The sequence below is a fragment of the Mchenga conophoros genome, linkage group LG7 (assembly GCF_057382185.1).
Source record: "Mchenga conophoros isolate Kocher_MC1m ecotype Shallow Benthic linkage group LG7, M_conophoros_male_GT1.1, whole genome shotgun sequence".
In the NCBI taxonomy this organism is placed as follows: domain Eukaryota; kingdom Metazoa; phylum Chordata; class Actinopteri; order Cichliformes; family Cichlidae; genus Mchenga; species Mchenga conophoros.
In genome coordinates this window covers 38,039,574-38,058,661 of record NC_140532.1, presented here as the reverse complement: position 1 = coordinate 38,058,661, position 19,088 = coordinate 38,039,574, and the positions used below count along the sequence as shown (strand labels likewise).

Here is a 19,088-nt window from a genome sequence, read left to right as displayed (position 1 = left end):
AACTGATGACCATTACACAGCAAGCAGAGACCTCTAACTTGTTCAACAGGAAGGAAAAACATGAAGGAACATATACACCCAAACTACACAAACATGTGGACCATACCTACCCACCCCCAACACACACCCACCCACACGAACAGAAATCCCACCCCCTGCCACCCACTCGCATTTCAACCATCCTACACACATGCGCGACCCCTGTTCGCTGGAGATGACTCACTGTGCTGGGAACTCCATGCTTTTCCGATTACTACAGACCGGCTGACTGACTGTCTCAACACGCTGAAGAAGAAAAAAACGGTAGATTTTATAGTGTAGTGATAAGAGAAAGTAGAAAAGAAGAAGAAAAAACTAAACAAAACACAAGAATAAGTGTGCAAAAGAACAGAAGAAAAACAGCATCATTCCATGTTAAACCTCAGTGGTTGTTCTACTATACACAAGGGCACAGTGAAACAGCCAGTTTTACCTCCAATCACAACACAGTAGAAACCAAGGAAAGAAAATCCTATGAGTGCTTAAATATGAGAAACTCATGCTTTCTTGATTACTACTGTCTGACTGCCCTTCCAAAAATGCTTCTGGCAAAGAGACAAACAAAAAGAAAGGCACAGAGCAAGAACGATCCTAATGCAATCCACATTTTATATGATGAATGCCTCTCCTGCCAGTCATAAAACTTGACTGAAAAATACAGCAACTGACTATAGGTAAATATCTTTAACTAAATGCAAAGTCTGTCAAGGTTTTCATGGACAAAACTGTTTTAAAAGGAGACTGAACACTCGTATTTCACTTTAACATGTGTAAGTGCAACAAAGGCCTTTACTTGGAAGCAAAAAATTGGCTAAACATTGACTAAACTCCAAGATATCTGATGAGAGAAGAGGTAAACAAAATTTGACCAGTACTTGAAAGTCTTCTATCCTGAAAGCAATAGACCAATTATAGCAACTGTAGATAGATAGAAAAAAACAGAACACCAGCTATGAAATCAAAAAATAAAATAATACCAATTCATAACAAAAAAGCTAAATAAATGTGCACTTGACCTAGCACCACAGGAAACAACTCACAAATGAATGGAAAAAGAAAATCATAAAACACACACACAAAAAAAAAAAAAGCTGTTACATTTAGTTAGTTACTGTATACCAGATGTTTTTATTTTTCATTTCTACAAAAGCAAAAATAAGTTGCAGGCACGCATACATTTCATCATTTGCCTGCAGGGTGTAATTTATCTGAGTGATGGGGGCTAGTTTTAAAAAACATTATTTTAAGACTGCTTACGTTTAATTCATTGCAGGCTGGAATGTGATGGAATAGCAATTTAGAGATGTGGAATGAGAAAGGAGGCAACAAGGAAAATAAATGCAATGAAAGTAAAGCAGAGCAGAGGAAAAACTAATTATTCACAGCACTTAAAGGCCCTGAACTGTGATCTCTGGACACCTGCATCAAAAACAACATGAAAAAGCAGATTGACGTCTGTTTGGAAGTGAAATGGGCTAAAAAGCCAGTATGAACTGTCAATAACTGGGTTAATTTGCCACCTATGAGCTCACATGTATGTTTTTTTTTAAGTATTATTATGTATTATGCTATACTCAACATCTGCTACACACTACCATTAAGAACAGAATGACTGTTATTGTCTTTTTGATCCTGGGTTTTAACAGTTAAATCAAGTCCTCTCAGAGTGGCTCCATAGATGAAGGTTCACACATTCGCCTAACAAGTGAAAGATGCCTCGGTTTGATCTTGGGATGAGACACAAATCCCTTTGGGACATTAAAAAAAAAAATCCCCATATTAATAGGGAAACAGCTGAAAGTAGAGCTTTAAGTCAAGGTCTCTCAGACTAAATCAGGAAAAAAAATACAGTAAAATAAACAACAATCATATACAGAGTTCTGCTACAGTGTACACTGGAAGATTTACAGTATACCTATTCAGTCAAGCCAGACACTGGAGTATACAGACCCTATATGTGTCAGGATGAAGTAAATACTCTAAAAGATACAGCAGGCTAACAACCTTTTCTTCCTTAATTACTGGAAGCACTAAGCGAGAAATCTATAACAAAGTTTCTTTCAGAATAACTGAGTAACAAAGCCCTCATCAGACTGCAGGGCTCTGCTGCACAGACCTAGATCACAAACAGCAGACTATCAAACGGGTTTTCTTGAGATAGTAAGGCAGATAGCAGGTTGATTTACAGTGCACCACCATGATTTGGTTCCCAAGTTTGTTGATTTTCAGATAGTCCATGTTTGTGTGTTCATGTCTAATGTGTGTGTGTGTGTGTGTGTGTGTGTGTGTGTGTGTGTGTGTGTGTGTGTGTCTTTAGTGATCCAGGAGTCAGATTATGAACCCTGTCTGAGATCAAAGGCAGACGCAGAGGGAAGGAGACTTTTAAAACCAAAAACCGGCTCAATGTGACACCACCAAAAGGTTTTGGGTTTTTTTTATACGAGTTTGGATGTCTCCTCATCCACATACAATATATATTTGTTAGTTTAGTATGTTGAGGTATAGTTTATGATCTTTTGACTAGGGCTGCCACAAACGATTATTTTGATAGTCGACTAGTCACCGATTATTGTTGCAATTAGTCGACTAATCAGATCATGCATCCACTGGACGTAAAACGTACAGCTTATTGCACCAGCATGCATCTGCTCTTATATAACTATCATTAGCTTACAGCTTTAAATGTTTAAGGTATGTGCTGACTAAAAATAAAGACGAGATAAGATAAGATAAAACTTTATTGATCCCACGACGGGGAAATTTTTGCATTACCTCAGCTCAGGTACAGATATCAGAAGGAAATACAAAAAATACAAATAAGTACAAACAATGAAAATAAGTAAGATAATACATTATATACAACGGTAGCACACACAGTATGTGACTATGGATATGGTTGTGGAACTATGCAAGACATAAACTATATAGCTTAACATAACTATTGTACCACTACTATTCCTATGTATAGACATGTACACACACACATATACACACTAAAATATGTATACCTATACATACATATATACCTGCACATGTCCATACACATTGAAGGTCCATTATGCATGAAATGGTGACCGTGGATGTTCACAGTGTCCAGTGAGTCATGACATCGTGATTGAGGAGTTATAGAGTCTAACTGCTGTTGGGATGAATGATCTGCGAAAGCGACCTTCCTGCAGCGAGAGTGTTTCAGTCTCTGACTAAAGGAGCTGCTCAGCCTACTCACATACTCATGCAGTGGGTGATGTGGGTTGTTCATGAGGGATGTCAGCTTTACTAACATCCTCCTCTCGCCAACCACCTCCACAGACTCCAGAAGACATCCCAGCACGGAGCTAGACCTCCACACCAGTTTGTCAATCCTGCTCCTGTCCCTGTCCGTGCATCCACTCCCCCAGCAGGCCACTGCATAGAAAAGGGCAGATGCTACCACAGTGTCCATAGAATGTCCTTAATAGAGTCCTGCACCTGCTCAGTATCCTCAGCAGGTGGAGTCGACTCTGGCCCTTCTTATACAGGATGTCTGTATTTGTAGCCCAGTCCAGTTTATTGTTGAGGTGAACACCCAGGTAAGATGATAGTTTATTAAATTTTAATTAAATTTCCAGATTGTTTCAGTGGAGTTTAATAAACTCAGCCGTCTGTTCCTTGCTATCTAAAATATAACAGGACACTGGAGTATATTCTCGAGCGTCTCACACTTCTGATAATCAGCTGTCTGCTTGACGTTTATTCAGCTGTGTAAAAACTATAACTTTAATCTCAGCCAAACCGATTTACTGAGGAACAAATAAAATACTAAAAAAGGCCCAACAATAACATTTTTAAGTTATCTAAGTGACTTATATATCATGTTTAACCTGAGTAGCGAAAGACGGCGGTGGGTTTGAAAACGATTTGCCGGGAGTCCGGTGTTCTCACCGGCCCTAGTGAGCCTTGCCCCCGGCTAGCTATCGAGCTGGTGGGTAACAGACGTCTCCGAAAACGTTGGGAGCGAGCGCTTTTCAAAATATGTGGTGTCTTGATAAACTGAGCAGATATTTGAGGTTTACACAGCTACATTCTCGCCTGAAAATATGTTAAACATTTATTTTGTGACCCAGAAAGAATAATAAGAGTAATATTAAAACTAACTAGCTGCCGCCATTGTTGGAAACTGAGCTGGGCCTCGCTATGAATTCTGGGATAGGTTGGGCCTCGAAGTATACATCCGACCCATCCTTCAAATGTGGGGAAATGAAGGGCGCATTTGTCGGCCGCATTTGTTGGAGTCTTCGAATTTGGACAGTCTTCGTTGTGTCGCTGTAACGACAGCAACGACAACAAATGCAGGCACAGGAGGATGCGGTTACTGAATTTGGACACGGCTACAGCTTCTTCTTCTTCGAGGTTTAACAGCAGCTGGCATCCTTGTACATGCAGTGCTGCCATCTTCTGTTTCAGTCCATTATTACACTCTTAAATCCTACTACTTATTCCTGCGTCTTTTGTGATCTTACAAAGCTTCAAATGACGCGTCGACTATTAAATCAGTCGTCGACGATTTTAATAGTCGACGTAATCATGACTAGTTGACTAATCGTGGCAGCCCTACTTTTGACAATAAGATAATTTGTCTCAGTGCACTGGACTTTGCTGCCATTTTGTGAAATCAATTTAACACAGAGACTTCTACCCATGCTTTTGCAGTGTCCCATTGAATGTTATTTAACCTAATGGCCTAATGTTGACTCAGGGAAAAGCCTTGATGAAAAAATCATTTAAGCAAACACAGTCCCTATGGCCATCAAGTAGTAAGTGCTCATTACTAACTGTCTGTATCGTGTTTTCTGATCAATCTCAAAAGCTATGTTCTTAACATGTTCCTAAACATGCAAAGCATTTTGTGTCAGTATGTATTCTTCCTTGAGTGATGGTGAAAAACATGTATAGAAATATTAAAGCATATTTTGATCTGTTGCATTATTTCCATCCTCTAACATTAATTGCCTGTCATCTACAAACAACCTCAATCTGATGTGTTTAGCGCTGAAGATTTGCCAAAGTAAACCAAAGTCTAAGGATCATTTATCACATCCATCTACTCTAGATCACTGGATATTTTCCGAGTTTCTCGCCAGCTAATTTTCTTAAGCCCAGAGCAATGTTGTTGAAATGCATTCATGTCAATGGCATTTTCTTGACTCATTGCAACCAACCATGATAAATGACTATAAAACTGTCTTCAAATGAAAATTACAATTAAAAAACACAATCCACAAACTTTAGATGGCAGACATTTCTATATTAAGCAAGCTATGATCAACTGTGCATTTAAGATAAATGTAATGAAGAGAGACTTGGATCTTTATGATTTAAGCCTTTTTTAGATGAAGGAACTCTAAGAAGAAAAAGCAAACATTTAGTGTTCAAACTGTCTCACAGTGAAAGAGCCATTAAACAACTCAACTGTTGAATTATACACATCAATAATATAACTATTATTTATTTATATATGATAATATTACTACAGTTGGATGGATGAACATGAACTGCCAAACAAACCTTATTGGTTCCTGAACCACTGAGAATGCAGTGGTTTGTATTCAGATTTTTGTGTTAAGCAAGCTTTAATTCATCATTAAAATGTATTTATAAAGTTTTCATTAAAGCTTCAACATGTCGAGCTGCTGAACTGTTTTTTTCCAGCTTCTTCTTTAAGGCCTTGTATTAAAATTATCTTACTGATGTAGTGACACACAGAAGCTGCAATGCATTACCATTGTTTCCTAAGAACTGACACCTACTACCAAAGAGTTCAGAGTACACACGCTGAAAGGGCAGAGGATCAGGTGTGCTCTTACTGCTTCCACGTAGGACAACCACTGCTGTGATACTAGCCCATAGTCAAACTGGGCGATATAGCCTCAAAATTGTATCACATTTCAAGAGAAACTGCTTGTAGGCAGTATCATTTATGTGTGAATGAAGGGTATTTTCCATCAAAGGTAAGCACAAAAATATCCTAGGTAGTGTTTTCTCTGGAATTTTTAGGTAAAACTATAAAATAACTGGTTGACACCAGTTTAACAGTAAGTGAAGCAACTTCAATCAATCTTGTAACTCTTTATACTGTACCATATAAAACTGAAAAATATTTTCTACCTGGGATTCATCTGGGTCAAGCCTTTTAACCAGTTGCTTAAAGTCCTGCTTTTCTACCATAAACACCATTTGCTCTTCCTGTCATATGGAGTACAACTATCAAGTGTTCCAGTAATGCTCAGTGAAGTTATTTGTTTACATTAAGGTTGTGCATTACGTGCTACTAGCATCTACTCCACCATAGCATGGTAGTACTCAACTCTGTGTTTTTGCCTAAAGTGATGGGACACATTTGTTGTTACTTCCTTTAGCGGGAATACATTTAATGCTGATTTTGCAAAGGACCAGACAATGTTGGATATTATTGAAACAGTTCTCTTTTTAAGTACTAATTCATCACAAGAGGCCGACTCTTGCTTCATCAATCAATCAATCAATCAATCAATCAATATTTATAAAGCACGTTTCATACAAAAAAAAATGTAGCACAAAGTGCTTTACATGGTTAAAAGCAGCCCACCCCACCCTCCAACTCACTCCCCACACTCTCATTAACATCTCGCATGTGCCCGGCTTGCCTCACTGACACATGCACTATGGAACGTAAATACAAGTTGTTGCTATAGCAGCGATATCGTAATTTGGCATTTTTATCTCACGTAAAAATTTAATGGCACAGCCATAGTCCATATAATTCAAATGCATAATGTGACATATATTCAACAATCAACAAACAGCAACAATTCCAAATGCCAAACCACATCATCATACCGATATGATAATTACATATTGCAATCTTTATGCTGAAAGCTGATCAGATTCAGGCAGCCAAAGCCTTACTGCTTGACAACAGTTCTCATTCAGTTTTACACTGATAGCAAGTATATAACCAAAGCTTCGTCACCTGCAAAAACAAAGATTTCTGCCCTGAAAACTGCTTAAGAAACATTAGCAGTGTATTCAGTTTCATATTCATTTGTTTCTGTCACCTGCCTGCCAAATAAGATAAGATCAACATGCTCGATACACCCATTTATTCTCCTTTCAGACTGCCAACACTCCATGAACGGAACAACACAGTGGGAGGGGGTGAGGGGGAGGAAATAGATACTGGGAGACCGAGGGCATATAAAACAATAAAACTGGATAGGGAAAGAGAAAGCTGAAAAAGGCAGGAAAGTAAGGACAAGGGAGAAACAAACCTAAACAAAGCGGGAAAAAACAGACCGCAAAGGGAGAAGACGCATTTTATAATTTGTGGGCAAGTTCATACCTACTTGCCATAGACATTCCAACTGAATTAGGTCATGACAGAGACACATACATTTTTTGGACCCTAGAGACATTTTGGCTACATAAAAACTGTCATATAATTTAAACAGACAAGTCTATTCATTATGTATGAGGAGAAGGGTAAAAATAGTCACCTAAAGGGATCAGTAGTGACAGTTTTGGATTTTAGCCTTGTCCCCAGTGACACAAAGAGGTAAAGGACTGTTTTGGAGTGCACCAAATATTCAAGCATAAAATGAAACAAATCCTAAAGTCTTTGTTTTGCTCTAACTGATGACAGTTAATGCAAAACAACTTCAATTACACAGAGCAAAACATAAGGACATACATTTTAATGGTGTTAATACTTTGTAGCAATAAGAGAGTGGCTATAAAACTAAATAACCTAATGAAAGAATTTTTTTTTTCCAAACCGTTTCAAAGTATTTCAGCCCAGCTTCACACTACCTTCCAATCAGCACATCACACAAAACTTTGAAACTACATTTCTGATGAAAGGAAATCAAAACTGAAAGCAATAGATGTTTTTATAGATGCAAGTTTGATAGCTTGATATATAAAAGCCTCAAATTAGCACAATTAGAAAAATGAAAATTTTAACATTTCTGGTTAAAAAAATTACAGAAATCATGAAATGATTTAAATGTTGTTGCTATTTATTTTTCCGGTGACTCAACTGATAAATTAAGAGTTACACCTCTATTCAAGTGATGAGCTTTTCTCGAGATACGTCAAAACAAATCCCACCCCATGCAAATACCAATACAAACAAATGAATGGCAATTCATATGTGGAGTACACAAACATGACCCCCCCCCATCCCCACCACACAGTGGAATCACTGAATCACTGATGCAAATAACTGAACACACAGGGAGCACTAAGGACTGTTTTGGATTATCAAAAACACAAATACATTATTCACACCAGAAAATCTCCCTTTTTTAAAACATTTGTTTTAATTTTTGACTGTGAGCTTCAACAACACTATGTTTATCAACTCTACAGGTTACCAAAGCCTCTGCCATAGCCACTCTGGGTCAAAGCCTGAACAACATATGTGCATGGCAAATGTTGTCTATGCAAGTTTCTATGCAATGTTGTCTATGCAAGGCTGCTGTCTCCACACTGGACTGCACTCAAAATCCATACATTTATTAGAGAAAATACAAAAATTACACTTGACTGAAAAAAACTGTACTCATTTCACTAGCAACTACGGTCAATTGCAAGGTGACAAGGTTTTTTAGCTACCTAACGTATACTGGAGACAGACTTGAAAGCACCACTACTTACACTGACCAAAGGCTAAAATAAGAGCACCAATCATCTCTTTCCCCTTTAGCCCTTAGAGTTCTTCCCTGTCTCTGAAAATAAACCCTGCAGAGAGAATAAAGCAAGGACCTCTTCGAATGCTGAAAACAACAGGTTCACAACTTTCAAAACAATATTTTTGACATGGCAGTCATGTTAAATATGACCACCTGCTCGGTGGAAGTTAGCGCTAAAAAAAAGGTAAAATTTTGGTAACTTTTCCACACCAGCTTGTAAATCAATCCACTGTATTCTTCATGATGGCTTTGCAAATAACCGTGCATAATGTGGAGGTAGAATTGCAATCAATATAGTGTTTTTCTAGAACAGACTAAGGTTCTGCCAAGCACTAATAATCTCCCAAGTGAGCTCTGTTTTCAGAGTCAACACTGCATTGGAAAGAAGAGTTACTGTTTATACAGCTAAACCTAATAGATGTTATTTTCACTGGCAAAATGGCAGCAAGGTGCCAAAAGTACCCATTTTTTCAGTCACATGGACATTAATATTTCATATATGCTGCTCACAGTAAAACAAGCATACACACCTCACAGCACCTTTCTTCATCATCATAGTAAAAGCACGCAGTAAAATTAGGGTTTATCGTTCTTTGTGACAAACAGAAAGCATAGTTTCCTGAGAGATCCTGCCGAGGTCCAGAAGATCATCCAGTACATTTGCAAGGGAAGGAAGTACATTCTTTAGCAGTTATCTTCCCTGGATCCACAAAAACCCTGCCACACAGAAGTTTCTACAAAGAGGCTACCATTGCAAAGACAATGACTTTGCAATGAAATTGCTTTAAAAACACAATGAATTAAATGAGAATTTCAACCTTGCATCTTTAGGCTTCCACCAATCAGTGATCTGATAAAACAAAGTGTTTATTTTGCTATAAATTCTAAAATGTGGACGCTGTAAATACACTTACTTACACACATGCCTTCAATCCAACAGCACTGAAGACACGATGCTGCTGGGTTGAGTACAGTACCCTATAATAGTGTCTAATGTGAAACACATGATCACATTTTCCACTTGGTTTCCTTAATTCAAACAAAGTTTGAATTCAAATGTCAGTTCACGACATTTTATCTTATTAACTTTTTCTGTGAAATACTGTTACAATAAGCGGCTTAATCCTTGACACACGGGCCGAAGAAAAAGCACAGGAACAATCACAATCATAAGCAGTATATTTCCGTCACTGCCTTCTCCGTTAACCATACTTAAAGCCAAACCAACAACTATAAATCCTCAATGGCATGATGACAAGTTTTTACACTTAGATGTATGCCAGAGATCATGTAAACAGTATGCAGCATAGAATGTATTGTGAAAATTGACAAAGGAAACAGCTACCTATGACCACAATTAAGGACAACTACCGCATTTTTCGGACCATAAGGCACACTGTTGATGAACGGGTCTGTTTTCATACATAAGGCGCATTAAGCGAAACAAAACAGTCAGATAAGTCAAATTTTACTCAACTCATTCTTCTTGCTTCCTCAACTTCCATACCATTAATTCATTAATGTTAAATTCTCTTACCGCTGCTCCATTCCTGTGTTGTTGCAGTATATTAATGACTAACCTCGTATTGTGGATGGATTATGTCACGTAGCACATTATTATATACCAGCTAGCCCAACTTCAGTAACCCTACAAAAGACACTGCTGTTTAGTTTTTTGTCTTCATTTATGTTGGAAGTGATAGCAGAGCTGTACGTTTTCATTTTATCAGAAATCTCTCAGTCAGAACATGCTATAACATGTTTAGGTGGAAAATAGCAAGCTAACTTCTAACTCCGTGAAATTTAATAAATTCTGTTTTCATGGATGCCTGGATGTTAAACTTAATTGTTACATCTGGTAAAGCAGCAACGCTGATCATTTTATTAAAGATGAAAGAATTTAGAAAGTTTCGAGAAACTCAGTGATGCCGCAGTGTTCGTTTGACTTTGGGACCTGAAGCGGACGGAGTTTTTCACCCAGATTACTCTGCGAGGCTCCTGACTACGGTAATGCTCTGACAATCCATCAAGTGGTCCAGCTTCGTAGCTTACCAAAGTCATTTGAGCGCCGCATACCACATAAAATCGGTTTGAGGTCAGTAAGCACAACCAGAATTCATACATAAGGCGCACTGTCGATTTTTGAGAAAATTAAAGGATTTTAAGCGCGCCTTATAGTAGGGCTGCTCGATTATGGCAAAAATGATAATCACAATTATTTTCACTGAAATTGAGATCTCGATTATTTGACGATATTTATTTAACCCTTTAAGACCTACCATAGAACCAAGTCCGCCAGAGCTTATATATATATATTATTTTTTTTATACATGCTGTAGTGCCATTTCTGGGAGCATTTCAAGTTACTATACATCAATACAACTGTTATAGCCCATAATTTAATAATATGTATGCATTAAGTCCATAGTAACTACATTAATTGCATAAAAGTGCAATAAACTACAAAAAAAATAAATTGAAAATCGTTTTTGTTACATATATTTCTACTTGGAGAAATTTAAGAGGCTTATCCCTCAAAACTTTAAATACAAAAAAGTTGCAAAAAATAGTTTACAACAACAGGAAATTTATTTTGAGTGTCTTCATAGTTTTATTTTTGAGATACACCAATTTTTATATACTGCAGGAAAAACGAAAAAACTATCCTATGATGCAAATTTGCAAAGAAAACAGCAGGTGCATCAAAATAAACTATTTCCAGCAGTGTAATTCGAGTTCTAAGCATCACAGAAACTATTCAGAAAAGTCAAACATGACTTATAAAAACACCAGTATAGGCTTTTAAGGCCTACAAGTAAAAAACTACATTTTCCGCGAAAATGACGTCACTTCCGGTTTAGGGCAGGAAATGGCGGACATGCGACAGTTCGTGCTGACGTCTGTTTCACTGTGGGAAGTGGCAAAGCGTGTTTCTGTAATATTATGTTTTTGTTCCTGCAAGCGCTTTTTATGCAATTTTTGCAAAGTTTTATGTGGAAGGAAACCGTGACCGAGGACAAGCTGATGGCATAAGATGTAAGTACAACTCCTCCGGTTTCATATACAAAAAAAATTATTGTGCTAGCTTACGCGGTTCAGGTTCTACAGGGATTTAAAAATAGTTACACAAAACTGAACGTGCGGCTCTTTAAAGGGTTAACAATAAGAATGTATTGAATAATGACTTTAAAATATAATATAAAATAGTGTGCAACACCACTGAAGTCTTTTTTTTACCTCTCTTTTCAACCAACAGCAGTCACTCTCCTCTCCAAATAACTTCTGCTTAGCTTTCCGAGCTTCCCTCGGGTCCTCTTAATCAGCGGTCTCCAACCTTTTTTGCGCCACGGACCGGTTTATGCCCGACAATATTTTCACGGACCGGCCTTTAAGGTGTCGCGGATAAATGCAACAAAATAAAACTAGTACCGGTACCGAAAAAAAGAAGAGTTATTCATAACACACGTGAAAAGACCCAGGAAAACCGAGTTAACGATCAAAATGATAACAAAATAACGCTGAAAACCGATAAAAACCCTGAAACCATACATTTCACACCTGAGCCTCAACTCTCACGGCCCGGTACCAAACGACTCACGGACCAAGGCCCAGGGGTTGGGGACCGCTGCTCTTAATTGTTGTGACGCATGTTCGAAATGCAGAGAGGTGCGCTGGATTTGCCACACGGAGCAGCGCGAGAGTAAAGCACGAGGGAGGGGCTAATAATCGGCTCAGTCATTTTTAATGATCGTTGAAAGCCCAGATCGTAATCGTGATTAAAATTCGATTAATTGAGCAGCCCTACCTTATAGTGCGGAAGATACAGTAGTAACTATTTTGCATTGGCTGATTGAGACACTACTAAAGTGTGTCTCAATGGCAGGAAACTACTCATTTCCTGCCACTTCTTTACACGGATGGAAAACAAGGTACCAATGGTCGCAATGGTCCAGTCTCCACCCTGCATAAAAAGATATAAAACCTGTTCTGATAAAACTGATATAAAAAATAAAGAAGATGTTGACAGCCATGTCAAAAATCATGCGTCCTTATGGACTTTATTATGGGCTTTATTTTTTTTATAAACTTGTGTAAATATCTGCCATATTTGTTTCCAATATTGATGTGGCATTCTTATGTTCAGTTCTGCTATCTAAAACAGATCCAGCATAGTTCAGCTTTTCACCACAAGGCCCCATTTATCAAAGAGTGTGTATGTTAACATTTCAGGGCAGCTGGGTCTCAGATGGTAGAGCGGGTGGTCTATTGGTATGTTTGGGCAAGATACTGAACCCCAAGTTGCTCCTGATGCATCCATCGGAGTGCAAGTGTGTGCATGAATGAGTAGAAAAGCACCAAGTTCCAGTCCATTATACATTAACAAGGAAACAATTATTGTAGAATAGGCTCGATTTTATTTGAGATGGAAAAATCCTTACTGGCTAGCAAATATTACACTTTCACCCTCGCTGTCGCCACAGTATCATTGCCCTTATTGGTCAGCTGACCACAGAAGAGAGTCATAGCTCCTAACAGAGAGGACGCATCTCTCTTAAGTGGCTTGATCTTGTGGCTTCTAGCTGTGGGAACTCTTCCAAAGGCAGACATTCATAAAATATGTTGAAATGGAATGTTTGCCAGTTTGAGGCTTGCAAAATAACTCTTCAAATGCACAGTTAAGCACAGCTCCTGGTGAGTGGGGATAAACTGCTTAAACAGCAGCACTAAGGACTAGAGAGACCCCTATCTAGGCCCCTCACTGTTGGTTTAATATCTGGCTGGCTCCTTCTGCTCTTTCTTTTACTTACACATACACACACCAAAAGTATGGCCTCAGACCTGGCAAACAGCCTTCAAGTTCTTGGAGCAGCTTTCTCTCTAATTTAAAGTTGATTGCCATGGCCCTCTGTGAGTGACTAGTGAAATACGAGTGTGGAGAAGAGTATGAAGGCTTGGATGTGCGTTTGGCTCCGCGTGCATGTGAATGTGTGAGTGTGCATGCACAAAGCCATTGGATCGTTTACATATATGTGCATGCAGAAGTCTGCGTCAAGGTCTGTGTGGAGCCAGAGTGTATCTGTGTGCTCGTGTGGTTTTTGGCCAGAGCTAGAGCAGAGATTGGACTTCCAGCTAAAGACGTCTGCAGGGAAAGCGAGCTGAATAACAGTACCCTGGTGTTAGAAGGTGAGTTTAACTGTACTGAGCTGTACAGAACATGTGCTCAAGTGAAGAAAGTTAGACTATACAGTCTGGGGTCTGTCTTTATAAACCTGCTGCGAGTTAATGAATACTTCATACAACAATGGGGAAGATTGGGTTAAGTTAAACCTTGCCTCGGATCCTGTGTATTTCTTGGTGACGATTAAATTGATTACTAATGTTTTCTATAATATTTTCATTAGCCAAAACACGCAGGTGTCAGCCACAGTCGACTTGTTTTACTCTGCTTAGGATCCTGGATTTCCCTTTCTTTTTTGGATATGTATGTGGTCTGTGATTCCAAAAAGCAAATTTGTTCCCACTATTTTTCACAATGTTTAGAAAGCAAAAAATACCATCAAGTTTTCCTTTTATAGAGACAGAAGGCTTTAATCCGTGGGTAGGCCAACATCCCAGAGGTAAACAACAAGGTGCCCGGTGTGCCTCGTTTTTCTTAGTCAGTGTATATTTAGTTTCACAGTGGTGAAGTGGTCAAGAAATCTGGTTCTTCGCAAAGGTGTCCAAACTGAGATGCATCCTCCCGAATGAAAAACAGTAAACACTGCTGTAAGTGACACGCATGCTACGCCAGGTGTTTGGCTTCTCTTTCCACACAGCCCATTGTGCGTCTGGCTACGACAAAACAACAATTACACGATCTGTCTCTCTGCATAGAATTAGCTGAATGGATTTTAAAGGAGAAAAATAAACAGCAATCAAACAGGGAACCACTGAAAACCTGGGACAAATTAACATCACAAGACTGGCTTAAGCAACCCCGGTTTTCTGTTTTACTCCCACATGGGAGTGAAGTGGAAAAATGGACTCCTATTGGCCAACTGTAGCTAACAGTACAATTGCTTCCGCCTCACAAGAAACTAGAATAGAATAGAAATATCCTTTATTGTCCCTCATTGGGGACATTCACGTGTTCCAGCAGCAAACTGACAGGCAGACGCAGCATGCAGAGTCAAAAGACAATTTACAACATAACGTAACAAAGTACTAATGAGAAGTCTTTTTTTTTTTCTGAAAATACAAGATATCTGAAAAATTCAAATAATAATAGTACTAATAAAGCAGATGCAGTTTTGTCTTGTTACTGTCTTTGACATATAGTACTAAGACTCCTGAAAACTATCTCCAAGAATTTAACACGGAACTTCTACAAATCATAACCGATCCAACAGCTCTTACTTTAATATTCCTCGTTTTCAGTACATGTAAAAATTATTTTTGTTGAGGGCCATGTACTTGAGCCAGTGCAATCCTTGATCAATAAAAGTGGACTCTGATCCTACTTTTCGCTGCATCCACCTCTTTAAAGAATCACAGACGTACACTGATGCTGGAATACACAAAGTTATTGGCAAGGTTCAAATGTTTCCACTGATACAGAAGTACTGCTTACACTGTGGGCAACTATGAGTTTCTTAAAGCCTTTAAGCTCATAAAGACAGATGTTACAACATGAACTTTGACCCACATTTTCATTTTAGCGGAGCAACATTCAAGAAACGGCTAATTTCAAGCAAAAGGCTCGCTGCCTGCTTTTCTGATTTCTTTTCCCACCTTCCTTCCCTTTCCTACTCCTGAGACACCTCCAGGCTTCATCATTCTGCTTCGTCTGTTTGCATTCCTGTTGAGCTCTATTTAAAAGCTTGATCACTCCACTGGTTAGAGGAATGCACATCTGTAGTGAGACCCCATCCCAGTGTCTCTGTCATCTTTTTCTTTTTTTGTCTGTATCTCTGTCTGCTTCTGCATTATAGTAAGTATTTGTTTCTGATTGAGTTCTCAGAGCGTTAGCTTTTGCTATTGACCTGGAACTTGAACTAATTGCAGATATAAATATACAACAACAAAGGGCAGGATGAAGACTAATCTTGTTTATTACATCAACAAGTGCTTTCAGTGGCCATGATTTCAACGCTTCATTTATACTCTGCCAAGTGAGTTCCCGTGCTTGGTTTTCAGAACTGGAACCAAAGCATGTCAATGAAAGCCAGTGAAAGTATTTTTTCTTTACCTTTATCACACTATTTTACTATACTTAGAAAATAATTAGACAAATCACAAGCACGCTTTCCACAACAATAATACAAAAAGTACACTAGAAACAAACCACACCAATCTACAATCCACCCATCACAACAATATTTACACATTTAAATATCATGCAGCACCTTGTTCTCACTGCATCATTTTTAAATGAAATCTAAAACTAAAACACAGCAACTGAAAGACATTTAATTAACAGTGGAAACAAAAAAGCAGCCATGCTCAGTTTATCAATAATAAAAGAACAACACATTGTAACCAGTGCTTTTTGTCCAGGGTACCACCAGCTTTTTACCCATAATTACAAGGCATGGAGTTAAAATACAATTAGAGGGAAAAAAGACTGTGGTATGATGTTTAACAGCCTAAACAGGGATCCACATTGAGGCTAGTACGACAAGTCCCCACTGTGAACAACAGTAGAGTACATTTCCCTTCATTCCCTCCTGTCCCGTGTAGTGAGGCGGATTAAACTTTTCGTCCCCACATCCCTCACCAACCACCCCTCACACACACACACAGGCAGTTTACTAGCCGCTAATCCTCTCCCGCCCGGTTTAAACACTTTAAATGGCCGGACTTACCTTGGAAACTATCCCCGAGTCAAACAGGCATTATTATATTGTCGCCTTCCATGGCTGGTACCTCAACGAGTTGTTCCTCGACTCACCGATGACACTAGACACGAAGTAGCGGGGCAAGAGAGCAACAAAGTCGGACAGCAACCAGGAGGAGGAGAGAGGAACGAGGCCGGAAAGTGGGCTGCTGCGCCATTGGAGGCGGCGGATGTCAATCACCTGACTGAGTGGGCGGCCCCTAACTGTAAAGAGATTATGGAGGCTGAGCTATAGGTCTGAGGTGTAATGAGGAATGCGGGATGAAAAACAGAGCGAGGTCTCCAACAGCAGGGTTATGAAAGTCTGAATGTTTTGGTCTGTTTTTAATGTATGCAGGTTTATTTCAAATGTGTGTCTACTATAAAAAATGGAAAATAATCAAAATTCAACTTCAGGCAGTTGTAACTTTTAAAAAAATGTACTTATAAAAGCTGCCTCTTTTAATTTCTAATGAAATTTTTTCCATGGTTTACCTGTTTGTTTCTTATGCACATAGCATAAAATAGGTATAGGTAGTCGGAATAGGTATTGCAATATAAACAATAAAAGCACAACACTTTTCAATGGCAAAGTAATGCTGCATACAGGCAGGTTTTGATTACAGATTTCACCAAACTGACAAAAGATTTTCACTGGATATATTAATTTTATTTAAGGTGATTTATTTTTAAGACATAATATTGTTACGTTAGTTCTGTTTTTATTTTATTTTATTTAGCTAAATGTTTTGTTTAGACATGAATAAGCTCTTATGTGTCAAAGTAATTAAACATGTCTATAACGATGGAAGCAAAACAGCTTTTTACAGGTTTCCAGCTAAAATGTTGATCCCGTCTCATGAAGTGCACCACTGATTTACTTATTTCTTTTTATATTTGGCTTACCTGTTTGTTAATGAGTAAATAACACATTAAACCAATTAATGGTTCCAGTGCTCTGGGCTTCAGCAGCAATAAATGACATGACAGTAACAGCTAATTATTGGAAATAATTCCCTTTTCGCCTCCCCCATGAATGGTAGAGGTGGAAAAACACATCTGTTGGTCTAATGCAGTAAAAAACCACTGCTTGTCACAGGGACAGATTTACCACATGACAAAACAGCTTTCTGACATAACAAATTCTCGTGCAAAGTCTGTTTTACACTCTTTTTTCCTGTAAACTAACTTTGACCTCTCACCTAGATCTCCTCCACAGAGAATAAAACAGCCACTTGTGCAGCTTTTCGTTCAGTTTTATGATTAACAGTCAAGAACAATTAGAGTGCAAACTGTGGCAGTTGGATTCCAGTCCGCTCATCAGGCATACAAGGGTGACATCAATTATTCCATTGAAAAGGGGATTTCCAATTTCCAAAAGCTCAGCCAGCCCCCCTTACTGACCCTGACCTTTTTAGCTGCAGCTTGGAAGAGTTACATTTTAACATCTCATTAGGAGCAGAAGAGCAGTGATTGCCAAGCATGCGTAAAAGAGATATGAAAGAGTCTGGTTGTCCATCTTAATTTATCAGCTTATCCAGTGTTTACATATTTGAAATGAGATTTTTTTTTCTCCTACAGAGTGTACCTGCTTAATGTTTGTCCTAGAACAGCGGTCTCCAACCCCCGGGCCTCGGACCGGTACCGGTCCGTGAGTCTTTTGGTACCGGGCCGCGAGAGTTGAGGCTCTGGTGTGAAATGTATGGTTTTCAGGGTTTTTATCAGTTTTCAGCGTTATTTTGTTATTGTTTTGATCGTTAACTCGGTTTTCCTGGGTCTTTTCACGTGTGTCATGAATAAATCTTATTTTTTTTGGTACAGGTACTAGTTTTATTTTGTTGTATTTATTCGTGACACCTTAAAGGCCGGTCCGTGAAAATATTGTCGGGCATAAACCGGTCCATGGCGCAAAAAAGGTTGGAGACCGCTGTCCTAGAACACTTGTGGAGTGAATTCTCCATCACTACAAGCTTTACAAAAATACCGCTTTCCTGAAAATGAGCATTCACTGTTTGTTTGCTTGTTTAAATTGTGTTTGTTAATTTAAATCTTTCATACTTTTGAAAGAGCAGTTTGTGGCATTGTTGGAGTGTACTACCTTTGCCTTCTGCTGACCTATCCATCTGTGTGGTTTGTATCTTCCAGTCTATTATCTTGCCTGGCATCTGTCTTACTACTGCTGGACGAAATGTACCTGTCACTCTGTTCCCATCTGCCTTATCTTTTGTCTCATTGGTTTGTATGTGTCCGTCCTTCATCTGGGTCTTTTTTCTGTAGCTCATTTAGCCATCTGTTGTGACACTTCTGTATTTTCATGCATCCAAAAACTAGGCTTCAAGTTAGCAATTAAATATCTGTTTCTATGATAAACATATTCAAATTTAGATTGAAATTAAGCTAGTGTCTTCTCTTTAATTTTGTTACAGTAATGCACCTTGTAATACAAACTTTAAAGTAAGTGTAGACTTTAAATCTATTATGCAGGC

At 38.6% G+C, this 19,088-nt stretch overlaps 1 protein-coding gene across 3 annotated transcripts in view; it reads right to left on the bottom strand.

Moving 5' to 3' along the window:
* The window catches only part of il11ra (interleukin 11 receptor subunit alpha), a 67,355-nt gene extending 50,599 nt beyond the window's left edge, over nt 1-16,756 (bottom strand). For 2 of the 3 annotated variants that reach the window (XM_085279167.1, XM_085279168.1), the window contains exons 1-2: nt 16,592-16,756; nt 3,266-3,444 (exon numbers count right to left, since the gene is read on the bottom strand). In XM_085279167.1, the coding sequence (XP_085135293.1) occupies nt 3,266-3,322 (57 nt within the window). In that variant the 5' untranslated portion in view covers nt 3,323-3,444; nt 16,592-16,756. The remainder of the gene's footprint in view (nt 1-3,265; nt 3,445-16,591) is intronic. The other variant, XM_085279166.1, reaches the window with a different exon arrangement.
* Between the last annotated feature and the right edge of the window lie 2,332 nt (nt 16,757-19,088).